This window comes from Eimeria tenella, genomic scaffold (assembly GCF_000499545.2).
Source record: "Eimeria tenella Houghton genomic scaffold, Eth_scaff61, whole genome shotgun sequence".
Lineage (NCBI taxonomy): Eukaryota > Apicomplexa > Conoidasida > Eucoccidiorida > Eimeriidae > Eimeria > Eimeria tenella.
The window spans coordinates 26,011-38,804 of NW_013543425.1; the positions used below are offsets into that span (position 1 = coordinate 26,011).

The 12,794-nt window shown below is 46.6% G+C and overlaps 1 protein-coding gene across 1 annotated transcript; it reads right to left on the reverse strand.

Moving 5' to 3' along the window:
- Window positions 1-4,012: 4,012 nt before the first annotated feature.
- On the reverse strand, window positions 4,013-12,794 carry ETH_00018465 (uncharacterized protein; the record flags this gene model as incomplete). Its single annotated transcript, XM_013377731.1, has 15 exons — window positions 4,013-4,117; window positions 4,604-4,775; window positions 5,140-5,302; window positions 5,787-5,933; window positions 6,162-6,521; window positions 6,820-7,130; window positions 7,701-7,878; window positions 8,018-8,284; window positions 8,448-8,633; window positions 8,806-9,362; window positions 9,625-9,869; window positions 10,531-10,679; window positions 11,123-11,379; window positions 11,673-12,090; window positions 12,365-12,794. 15 exons carry the CDS (start codon window positions 12,792-12,794, stop codon window positions 4,013-4,015), a joined length of 3,945 nt encoding a protein of 1,314 aa, XP_013233185.1.

The following is a 12,794-nucleotide window of genomic DNA, read 5'->3' on the forward strand; positions in this document are numbered from 1 at the left end:
TGATCTGGTGTCGCTGTGGATTAGCATCAACGGGGCCTTCATCCGCTCTCCAGAGACAAACAAGCAAAAGGGAAGGCCAGTGATGAAGGAAATTCAATTGCAACCTAGAACAACTGTAGCACAGTTCAACGAACATTTCACGCAAGTGCTCAGAAGCAGGTAAACCACAAACCCTGAAAGGAATCCAGGAAGAAGGCGCCTGACGCAAATCTGCTCTGTCTGCCTGTTTGGTCTGACACTAAAGGAGGAAGCAACTGAGAAACTATAGCTTATTTTGATGTTGTGCTTGCTAGTAATTAATACTACTACTGCTTCTGGTGCTGCTTGTACTACTTTTGCTACTGCAGTAGCGGAATACATATCCACACATGTTTCATGCAGTGCTTTGATGAGCTTTTATCCCCTTTGCTTCCATTTGTCTTCTTTGTGTCAGTTCAATGGCTCCTGGATGCAAGAGTTATTCTGCTGTTTTGAAGCGCAAAGAGCCAGACGGTAAATACACCCAAGTCGAAGAAACAACGCAACTATTGGGAGGGAGGGAACAAAGCGACAAGCTTAGGCTCTTCGCTATGCCTCCACCGGAAGGCTCTAACATTAGGCGACTAGTAAGATTCGCAAGTGTCTCTCTTGTCCTTTTTTCGTTCTACGGTCAGTGTTTACTTTCATCTCCTGTCTCCCTCATTCCAACAGCCTTTCATCTGCTTCTTCGGTCTCTGTAATTGTATGTATCTCTCCGTTGCCTGCTAAATTGTATGGTTTTCTCTTTTCTAGCATACTTTCTGCATATGAAAAAGCGTTTAGGAAAACCTTTAAGCTGCCTAGTTGTTGTTTTTTCAATTGGTCAAGGTGGTATGTAATTTATACTTTCCAACATTACGCATTCTTCTCTGTGGCTTCTATGCAAGCGAATCTGCGGACAAGGGTTTAATATTTTAGCCATCACCTGTTGAGAGCATTCAGGACTAGACGGGCTAGGAAAAGAAATCGCGGTTAAGTGTGCTTACTCAGCAGACCAGAGAAAACGATTGAGGGTTTGCGAATGTCTCTTTCTGCAGAATAATTGCTTCTTCTGGACACCCCAGTTTCTCTTGCCGGAACCTTATATCGTTCGTAACATCATTTCATCACCTGAATAAGTCGAAATAAATACAGAAATATAGTTTGCTAGCCATCTGGATGGATATGCATGCCTATGTGTCGGATGGACTAGCGCACTAACACCATTAGCATTTTTTTAAAGTTATATCCTTGGGTAGACCCCAGGATTAATTGTTTAATATGGAGCTGCACTATGCCGTTGCTCTTTGTACCAAAGAACCTGCAGCCGCTTCTGCTGAAGCAACTGCTGCTGCGACAGCAGCAACTGCATCATCAGCAGCAACCGCTGCTGATGATGCAGCCGCCTCTGCGCAGACAAACGCGGAGATTTTTTCATTGGCAGATCCACAGCAGAACACCAAGGCGCGAATTAATTTTTCAAGCTGTACATGCAATCGCTGTTGCTACTCCTGCTGCCGCTCCGATATGCCAAAAAAATGCAGTGACTATCGGACTCGGATTTTGTCAGGTTGTGATGATATGCCTGTTCACTATTACTACTGTTGCTGCTTCTCATGTTGCTATTGCTCGTGCTGGAGATGCTGCTGAGATGTGAAAACATGGTACGGCGGCTACGGTGGTTAGGCTGTGTTGGGCGGGATGCGTCTCAGCTGACAAAGAGAAATTAATGTACATCAAAGCAGCCATTACCGAGACCTGAAATAGCAGCAGTGTCCGCAGCAGCCGCGGTAATATAAAGGTGGAGTTGTGCACTGCTAGATTCGATAAGGTGACACAATGGTAGGAATGCAAACGAAAAGCAACAAACAAGCGGGACCTTATCAAAATAAGTGGCGAGTGCTGCTGCGCTAGCATGAATAGCATCGACAGTAGCAGCAGCAAGGAGTGCCTGAAAAAGGACAAGCTCAGGAAGGCTGGAGGTTCACTGGAAAAGAGATATTATCTTCAAGACTAGCAAATAAACCCTAAGGACATGGAGCTGGGGTACCGACCTGGCGTTTGGGGTCTAGGCACTAGCCTTACTAATGAAGCAATAGAATTTAGGCTTGTGAGCTTCTAGCCTAGAATCAGAACTACGGATTATGCCTTAGAGCTAGAGCTTGAGGTTGCACGCAACGGTTGAAGGTTCAAAAAATTTGGGGTTTGAAGTTAGGGCTTAGAATATGAAGCTGGCGTTTCGGGTTTACCACAACGGTTGCCTGTTTAGGTGACAAGGAGTTTAAAACAATGCCTAGGGAAAGAAGGAACGCAGTACACACTAAAGCATGAGTGGGCTCAAAACAACACTGCTAAACCCAGACAGGACGCCGCCTGTTGGACCATACACATCAAAGCTATAAGCCCGAAATCTTAAAATTAAACTGAGGCAACTGATCAGCAGATGTGGAAGATTTCTGGAAGCAAACGAAGACATGTAAAGGACCCCACCGTAGAACGAGGGCCTACATCAGCGGCTGGAGATTTAGAGTGTACGCCAGTAGCCAAGTGTCTTCACAGATAACAAGTGTCTGGAGCGTAGCTCGAATGCTCGAGGACTCACCGGCGCAGTTGGCGCTCCGCTCAACGGTGTTGCTAGGATGATGGCTTTAAGATGTGGATTTTTGAGGAGACGCCTCTGCTGTGCGCTGCTTCATCGACTCCGTTTTCAACTACGGGACAAATATGCGAGATGAGAGTTCGCATGGGCGCTAATCGATGAATTGACCGCAGTTTCATCCCTTCCTGATGAAAATAGCATGGTTGTGAGTGATGGCCAAAAGAGGCAAGCCTTCCTAGATGACACTGCGGTTAATGACGCAAGCATGCTTGAAGTGCAAGTTATGGCCGACGACCTTCTGCTGTTCAGACACAAGAGCAACCTTTTCAACGTTGCGCAAAATACAAAGCTTGTAGATGAAAGGACACCAAACATCTCCACAAAAGGAAACGCCGACAGCAAGGACGGACGATAAGAGCTCATGGACTGGGCACACGCATGTCCAGAAACCAATGTGTTGCACAACCAAGATTCAGTGTTGGCCCGAGCCACAAATATGGGCGTTGGAGTCGGCTTATGGTACGAATAAGCAGAAGAAAGGCATGGATTTGTCCCGTTGCTGCAGTAGCACTTGTAGCTGCCGGTTGTGCTGCTTGGTACGAAAACTACGAAAGGACGATCCCAAGCGAAGTGCGGGCAATTCGAGCTCTACTCTTTACCCCTGAAACTCCAGAGGGTGGAGAGCTTCACTGCATCCAGCTCCTTCGCAAAAACTTGTATTTGGAGAAAATAAAAGGATCTGGGATTTTATCTGTATTTGCAAGCCCTAAACAGTTCCAAAAGTGATATCTATTTCTCAAGCCTAAGCCATAGTCCGTGGCCCTCAATCCATATACTAGGCTCAAAATTCCAGTTCAATGAGCTTGCGATTTGTGTGTCGCCTTTGCAGGTGATGGTTGCTGTCTGCTTTCTGCAAAGCTCCTGCTGCTACTGCTGCTGCAGCATGCTTCGCTTCTCTTTGTGCAGCATTTTACTTGTTTCTTTGCCTCTCACTGTTTACTTGTCTATCCTCATTTCGCAGCTACAAAACCCACTTTCCTTCATGCGCATTGCCGGCATAATCTACATGCTGCAGTCGCAGCACTATTTAAATCCATCGGAGCACCAACAACAGGAATAACAGCAGCAACCGCAGACAATCCAACAATCAATTCATCAATAATTTGTTATCCGCTGCATCTCTGTTTACCAGATAAGCCGCTGCGCGGAAAAGTAGCAGCGATATAAGCAGCGGCAGCTGCTGCAACAGGCGCAGCGGAACAGGCTGCAGCTTCTGTGCCAGCAACTGCAACGACTCGGTGAAATTCCATATAAATCGAAGAGCTAAGGCGTGGCAGTGAGGGTTGGAGAAGACAAAAGCAGCCAGAATTTTGGCCGCTGCTCCAAACCCGGCAGATACACTGGCTACACGGCTAGCTAGTAAGGCATGTCTATTACTACTTGATCGGCCGCTGGACCAGGGGCAGGGACAACAAAAGGATCCGGCGACAAAAACGGGGCCGTCCACAAGAAGCAGTTGTTCTGCAAAAGGAAACAATGTCAAACCTTGAGCACTACATCTTCGTTTCTCCAGAAGATAGGAAAGTTCCGGTGTCCACACTTTATTTTATTATTTTGAGCATTTGCGTATGCTATAAACGACTAAAAATTGAGAATCTAAACTCTAAGACCTTGACGTGCACGCATTTGAGGCACACAGAAGCACGTGTCTACGTTAGGGCTGCAAGTTTTGTTACATTAACAGATGAACACACCAAGAGAAATAAAGTCAATTCATGTAAACTCTGTGACGCTGCTAAAGGAAACACAATCAAGCAAGCAGGTGACACAAACAAAAGAGACACGTCAGGAGAACGCATGAAAATGGTTCGACAGAGCAAATGGGGGCAAAAAGGGTAAAGAAGAAAAAGAGGACGAATGGGACAGATGGGGGGGGCAGAAAGTTAAAATGATAACTTCACGGGACAAAGAAAGAGGAGAAAGAGCCACGTAAACATCAAGGCTTACTAGGAGTCTACGGTTAGAGCCTGTCTCTGGCGGCACAGCAAAGAGCCTAAATTTGTCTTTTTGTTCATCACCCCCGAGCAATTGCTCTGTCGGGTCGACTGGTGTGAATGTACCGTCTGCTTCTTGCCGCTTCAAAATCGCAGAGTATCTCTCGCAACCCGGAGCCAGAGAACTGAAACAGAAACGAGAAAAAGAGGATACAAGAGCAAAAGGGACATAGAATCGAGAAATGCAAACGGAAGGTGGCAAACATGGACAAGGAGAAACGCAAGCCGAGAAATTGCAGACGAATAGACAAAAGATGGAGCAAAATATTAGTAAAGAGAAATGTATTAGTAGAAGGAAATGAAGTCATGGAACATACACAGATTTGTGCATAGCTCATGCAGCGTTATAAGCAGCAGCAGCTAACCGCATCACCAGGGGCACAGGATGTAGTGTTTCGTTGACTATAAGGCCAAAGAGGCACGTAAATCACACTTGCATCAAGCGCTTGCTTCCTAGGTTTCCTGTATGGTTTTTCAGCTTGAGCTTACCTGCTCCTAAGGACTTCCGTGAAATGTCTGTTGAAGTGAGCTGCAGTTGTTTTGGGGTACATCTGTATTTGCTTCATCACTAATATCCCTGCTCGGCTGTTTGTCTCTTTTGAGCGAACGAATGGACCGTTTGTGCTTATCCAAAAGGAAATCAGTCCACTTCCTGCAACGATAGCAGAACAGCGCACCGAGAAGAAGCGCATACATACTTGTATGTGAGAGTACATATGCATATGAAAATATGCATGTATTCATGTGCGTATATTTATGTTTATATTTTAAGGATGAATGCGCAAAATAAGTTATTTTTGATGAATATATTATACACACATCCAAAATTACAAAAGTGCATTTGCACATATGTTGTACTGTATGTACAAGAGTCGTACACATATTTAGTTGTATACATATATGTGAGGTATGCAGCAATGCTCATGCATTCAAGTAACATTGTGAATGCCTTCATCAACGCCACTATATACACATAAGCAACTCTCCAAAACTCAAAATTAAACCATCTCTACAACTGGAACAATCCACGAATTAAAATGTGCTCAAGGTGACGTTTAGAAAATAATGATTCACAGCCACGTCAGCAGCCATTAACGTGTATACAGTGTTCGAGCTACGCAAACGCCTGAACGGACTTTTCGGAGTGTTTATGATATCTATTTCCTTCTCAACTACCTCCCTTATTACTCTTAAAGCGGTAGTCTCTTCTGGGGCGTAGCGCTGCCAAGCAAGAATTGACTCAGGTATGAGAGAAAGTAATCTTGACGCTGTTGCTGCGGCTCCTACACACAGACGCAACAGCGCCAGCAGAATATATGGGTGACGTACCGTAGACGTGAACACAAGGTAATGTGCTGCAAGTAAACAAAAATGCTTCGCTAATACTTAGTGCAAAGCGGAATTCAAAAACAGACATAAGGAGAACGCACTGATGTGCAGCCACAATGCGGAGTAAACATACAGGTAACAAGAAAGGGGAACAGAGAAATGGCACGTATACTTTTGCCCACTGCTCCGTGTCCTCATGCTCTTCAGTATCTCCTTGGTGACAATACCCAGTTGGCGCTTGGTCGCAGTAAAAATAACTGTTCGCTTGAATTCTAGAAGGGATAAGTTATACAAGATCTCTGCATATTCTGGCCTCTCCTGATTGATCCCAAAGGAGAGGGGGACGAGGCGGTCCCTTTGCATTTCCTTCATCAGTCTACTGTATAAACTGCGCAAATTTGAAGTTTCAGGCAGCGCTGCTGCTACTGTTGCTGCTGCTGACGTTGCTGTTGTTGCAGCAGCTCCAGCAGCAATGACGCACAAACGATACACAGCGCGCTCCACTTGCAAATGCAGCAAAGATAAAGCGTTTTCCGTTCGCCCTGGAAAAACAACAGCAAGGGAGACAACCAATGGCCTCAACAGCAGAAGTAGCAGCTGATACTTTTGCGGACGCTCATTCGGGGAAAGGGACACACGAGAAGGCGGAGATAGACACAGGCACAGAAATACTTAAATAGAAAGAGTACCAAACAAAGGAATGGTAAATATGAGGGCGCATTTAGAATCATTGCAAGACAAAGATAACAAAGACAGAGATAGACGAGCCCAGACGGAGACTATCGAGAAGAAGACAAAGCAGGAGGATGGTACAAAAAGCAGCGACCTGCAAATGCTCACACGCTGCTTCAACGCGAAGAGGAGTGACTATGTCGCGGAAGTATAGAGAGAGTTGCTCTTCCGGAGCTCCGATATCAAAAAGCGCTGCTGAGACGCTCCACGGCAAGCCGTAGTGAGTTTCACTACTTATTTGCGTTACTTTCTGCCAAGTGCACTGCTGCAGCATCTGCTGCTCTGTTACAGTCACGATATCTCCTGCGGTATACTTTGCATGTACAGAAGCCCCATCCGGGTCCTTGGAAACGCAGCGGCGAACAGCCAGACGAATAAGACGGTCAGCGGAGGCCCAAGCAACGTAAGAGGCAAACACCCTGAAAATTTTCAAATTGAGACAAAACGGGGAAAAAGTAAGCAGAGCAAACAAACAACAAGACATAAAGACAATTTTGACAACGAAAAATGAGGAGATGCAGATACGTGAACTCAGTAGGTTGCAGAATGCCGATAAGGGAGAGTTAAAATAAGGGCAACACGGAACGAAAGCAAATGATGTCGAGGCATTTATCAGTGAGATGACGGCCAGGGGGATGGACACCAAGCAGTTACGTCAGTCAAAAGGAGATAAGAAAGGACAGAGAAGAATCGAAAGAATCGATTAGGAGCATAATCAGGCAAGTAAGGCCAGGCAGAAAGAGAGACAGAAACAGAGGCAAAATGTGAAACAGAAACGTACGGGCCCAGGGAGTAGGGGCTTCTAAAGAAAACACAAAAGCAAATAAAATAGAGTGAGAAGGAAAATGGAGTCAGGAGACACTGAAAAACAAAAAGGAGGCAAGACAAAATGGGGGAGGCGAAGAGTGAAAAAAAGAGAGATAAAGATAAAGGAGCAATACGAGGGCCAACAGACACAGGATTAAAACGAAGCCGAAGCCGTTACTGACCTGTCCCTAAAGTAAGTCAGCATATGACTTTTACTGTTAATCCCCACATATCTTAAAATGAATGCAACGGCCTCTTCCGACGGCGTTTCTTCTATGAGTTGAATATAAGGGTCGATGTCCAGCTGCTGCTGTATGTACATTTGAGCGGCCCTCGAGATTGACAAATGAACAGCAGACACTGCAGAAAATAGAAACAAAAAAAGCGCTAATGTTTGGCGATTAGTGTCTACAGTGTGGGCAAGAATGTCTTGGAGGCAAAGGGATATAAGACCACACTGGGAGGCGTTAGTGTCTAGAAGTTGGTTCCTTTGGCTTACTTTTTCTTTCTATAATTGCTTGTTGCGTTATTGTATGTAGTCCATCCATGTCTACCCCAAAAACCGCATCGACTAAGTCGGCATAGGTCTTGTCTTTCATTTGTTCCACCTGCTGCTGCAGCAACGGCCACTGCAGCAGCTGCGGCAACTTGTCTAGCGCTTCTCCCGCTTCCGCTGCCTCAGGCAGCTCAGTAAGCTGGACAGCTGTCCTAACAGGGATCGCTACCACACACGATCTTACAGCCTCCCGAATTGGACTCCAAGTTGCTGCAGCAGAAAAAGCAAGCAGTGTCATGCAGCTGGTGCCGCTGCTACTGCATTCAATGCAGCATGTTTGATTGAACTCTTAATTAAGGTTGACGCTTCTGCCGATAATGCTGCTGTTGCTATTACAGGAGCAGCATGAGCAGCAGTGAAAAGCGAGTCTTACCAAATTCTAGCAGCGCCCTGAGTACCTCCGTGGCCTGTTGTTTCCCTTTTACAGTTCCTACTTCAATGTTGTTTCTTCCCGCTTTAAGGAGAGACAGATGCAACAGTACCGTCCCCTTTGCCTGCTGCAGCAGCTGCTGCGCCTCCGTGACTGGCCGTTCTCGCACTGCTTCCAAAGCATTGGCCACTGAGGAAACAACAGGCACATAAACTAACTGCTGCAGCTGCTCGTGCCACTGGTACAATGCCAGCTTTCGAACTTTTTAGTGAGATTGGCATTGCTAGGAAACCTACGATGGGGTCTGGTCTTGCCTTCCTGAAAAGTGTCACTAAGCCCAGGCCAATGCTTTAGGGCATACCTGCAATGAATGCGAAAGCGTTACTGACAGATATTCTGATGACGTGATTGGTCTCAGCCAGTTGCCTTATTTTAGTTTTGACCAAAAGAGGCATGTTTGGCAAATATGATTTCTCTATATTGCCTCCGGGACCCATGCAACGGTTCAGTTCGTTCCGCACGTTCGGTGTGTACACCTGGGGGCCGCTGCTGCTTTTAAGGGCATCGAAATTGAACGCAGCGCCAGGCTGAAGATGAGGCTCAAGACACCGCCCGACCCACATATCGGGAACGGTAGCAATAGACATGAACCAAACAGTGGCAAGGGTCAGCCCTAGGGCAAATGCGTCATGGGAAGGAAGAGTTCGGAAGGGTAGCGGAATCGGATTTTTATTTTTCGAGGCTGTAAAAAGTCGCTTTCCTCTTGGCTGCAAGCGTCTTGAGGGGTCATGTTGTGAGGAGCTTCGCCGCTTCTTCTCGATCTCCAGCTCAGGCGCCAAGAAAGCTGTTGTCCCTCTGAGTCCAACCTTCCGATTAAATGCAGCCACCATGCCAAAGTCAGTGACAGCAATTTTGACTCTGAGCAACAAGCCACGACATAGGGTTCACAGTTTAGCGGGTTACGACAAGCTTGTCGTGGGGAGAGTTGCAAGAGCATGTAACACGCTTTGCGGTTTGTACGAGACAGGTTTTGTGGTATAAAATGTATGCTCTTAGGTAGAAACTAAATGATTTAAGGCCTGGCGGTGACACTGTGAAGCCGCAAGCGTGCAGGACAAGAATCACTGGCCAGTGGTCAGTGGTGTAGGGTTTAATAACTGTTTTGAGGGTCGCTACTTACGTGTGATTTTTCTTGAAGAGTATGTTGGAAGGTTTTATGTCAAAGTGCCCGATTGACAAAAAATTGTGCATATAAACGAAAGGTGCTACAATTTTGGCGGAGAGAGAAAGGAGGGAGTATTTGTCGCTTGCTAGATTTTTCAGGCCTAATTTTCGTTCCCAAACTATTGCTCTTGTAGCTGTCATTTTTGTTGGTTCGCTCCATGCATCCAACCTGAACCCATCGTCAGTAGGGCGGATGCTTATCTGAACAAACAAACAAATAGACAGGAGAAGCAGGCACAAAAGGGCATATTCTAATTGGCAGACATGACATATAGCGTGAGGTATAATCAGGTAACGTAAGCGGACACAAAGGAACAAATGGATAATCGCAACGGCAGGCAACTGACAAGCAGACAAAGCAAAACAGTGCAAATAACCGACGTAAAGCATGCATTTTGGTAGAAATGAAAGGATTTAAGGTCTAGTGATGACGACATAAAGATATGAGAGTATACGGCTTGGGACAAGAAGCAGTGACCAGTGGCCAAGGGTGTAGGCTCTGATATCTGTGTTGAAGGTCTGCGCTTTAGCTTTAAGACTTTAATATATGTGATTTTTCTTGAAAAGTAGGTGATCAACGGGAGCAGAGCGACGCAACTCATGAATAAATGCAAAAAAAGGCAACCGGATTCGCCCAGTTGAATCAGCAACGGCACCATAAACAGCAACCGTGCCGCCACCACCACCGCCATCCGCAGCCAAGAAATGCCAGCAACAGTGGCAGCCACGACACAACGACTGCAAGGGCTCAGCGGACTATCATGAGTAACAATGATCTGCAGCCTCAGCAGCTATCTTCCGCAGTGGCTGCAGCAGGAGCAGAAGCAATTGTGTAAAACAGCAGCAGTAGCGACAGTCTGACGTCTATGTCTCCGTCGTAGAGTTTGAGGAGGATCCCCCAAAGCTGTCTCCCGTCACTGTGCCTGACCAACACCCGACCCACGGGAAGGCCCCAGCCGAGCTGTTCCCCTACAGCAGCAAGCAACTGCACCTTGTCTCGTGCAGGTGCATCTGCAGGCACAAACAAGCATACCACTCTTCAACAGAGAGAGAGTTGGGGAATTGTGCAGTGTGCAATTCGTGACATGGCTCGCTCCAGCAGCTGGAGCACGAGCAGCAGCAAAAACTGCAGCTGCAATGGCAGCATCAACAGCAATTAGCTGCTGCTGCAAGGGTCGCGCGCTTTAGCAGTTCCTTGCTCTCTGTGTCTTCTGAGCACTACCACCTATTACCACTAGCAGCTACATGCACTGACGAGGACCAAAAAGAAATCCACCAGCATGAACATTGAGGCCGCGCAGAGGCAAGAACACTAGCTATTAATTGCAGAAACAGGGGCATGCAAACAGGAATAACAATTACCTACAACACCGGCAGCTGCAGCAGCTTCCTGCACAGACAGCAAGAACAGCTGGACACAAAACGAGAGGCAAAGTCTCCGTGTGCCCACTTACCTTCAAGAGAGCTGTACGATGCTGGGCTCAATGTCTGAATTGCTGCGAGGGTCCTGTGTAGAATTGTCCCCAGCAGCTTCAAGTCATCGACGTACAACTGTGTATTAATTGCTGCTTCAGCGATCCTCGAGTTAGCAGCAAACTCAGCACCAGACAGTTCCTGCCGCTGCAGACGCTGCAGCTGAGCTACAGATGACTCTGATCCCAAGGCCTCCTGAAGAGCTGAACATAGAAACCTGTCATCCAGGTCTATACTTCTGGGCAAACAAAACGAACGAACAAAAGAACAACTGTAAAACAATACACATTAGTATTAGGATGGACGTAATAAGACGAATTTTACAATGTAACCAGCAATGCATCTATGTAAGTAGCTCCCTGGCCGGGACTCTATATTGGCAGCTACACAGATAATGACGGATAAGCTATGTACCACCAGTCAGCTGAGTAGAGTATTATTTAGCCGACCAGAGGAGGCCCCACGTAGCTACCTGCACAGCCAATTAGATACATGTCTGGCTATTCATCTCGATACCTAATGAGAGCTTACCGGAGATATGTTTGTATCGATTTGAGTTTTTCTGCAGGATGTTGAAAACCACCCATTGCAGCATGTATAATGGGGTCTTCTTGTGTTACACTGAATATCTTGACTCCATATTTTTGCATTACGGCTTCTTCGTGTGGGTTAGCTGCAGTGTTTGTTGGTTCTGGTTCAAATGCTGATGATCCTGCTACTATTTCCCTACAAGAGCCTTCCTCAACGGCATGCCTTGATATAAGGAACACCTTGCCAAAACTGCCGGAGCCTACTGTGCGTTCCAAATTATCAGCTGATAAAATACAAATAGGCAGAGACGCCACTAGAGATAATCGTTCGGGAAGACTTGCTGCTGCTTCTGCTTCTGCCTCCTCTGTTGACTGTAGCTTCAGTCTCCCAGGCAAGTGCTGCAGCAGAGGTGTGAACGCTGAAGACACACACAAAACACGTAAAACCAGGTTAAACACCACTGACTGATTCAGATAAAACGCGCAGTTGTTATACCAAGTTGAGCGCGATATGAGTAGCGATAAGCTGTTGCCTGTGCACTCTAAATGCGGAGCCAAAATGCCTGAGCTTTATTCAAAAGCCGTAAGCCGCATGCCGCAGCACTAAGCTTTGACAACCTTCATGAGAACTAAGTCCAGCAAAAACTGTGATTAAGGCAGTGCATGAGTTTAGTATTTAGGCTTAATGCTCACCCTTCATGATTTCCTGCAGTGTTTCTGCCAGCACATGTCTTTGCTGCACTAGCGACACAGGAGTCCATATCATCGAATTTGCTGGATCGTTGCCAACTTCTTTTTGTTTTTCAGCATTTCGTTGAAGGCTTATCTGATTGTCAGAAAGAACACGGTGAGACGAGATAAAACGAAGGCGTTCATACGTTTTGAGCGAAAAGGGGCCCACAGAGATTTCTGTTGCCGCTGCTGCTGCTGGGGAAATGCTGCCTTTGCTCCGGCAGAAGCAGAGAATACAGACAACACAAAGTGCAGCAAAACGTAGCAGGGACTGGCGTTGAGGACAGGGGCAGCAAAAGTTTTGCCTTTGCTCCCGTTGTTGCTGCTGCCTCCTGGCACCGACGCAGGGTCTCCCCCGTGTTGCTGTCGCTGCCCCTGGATAAAGCGCCAT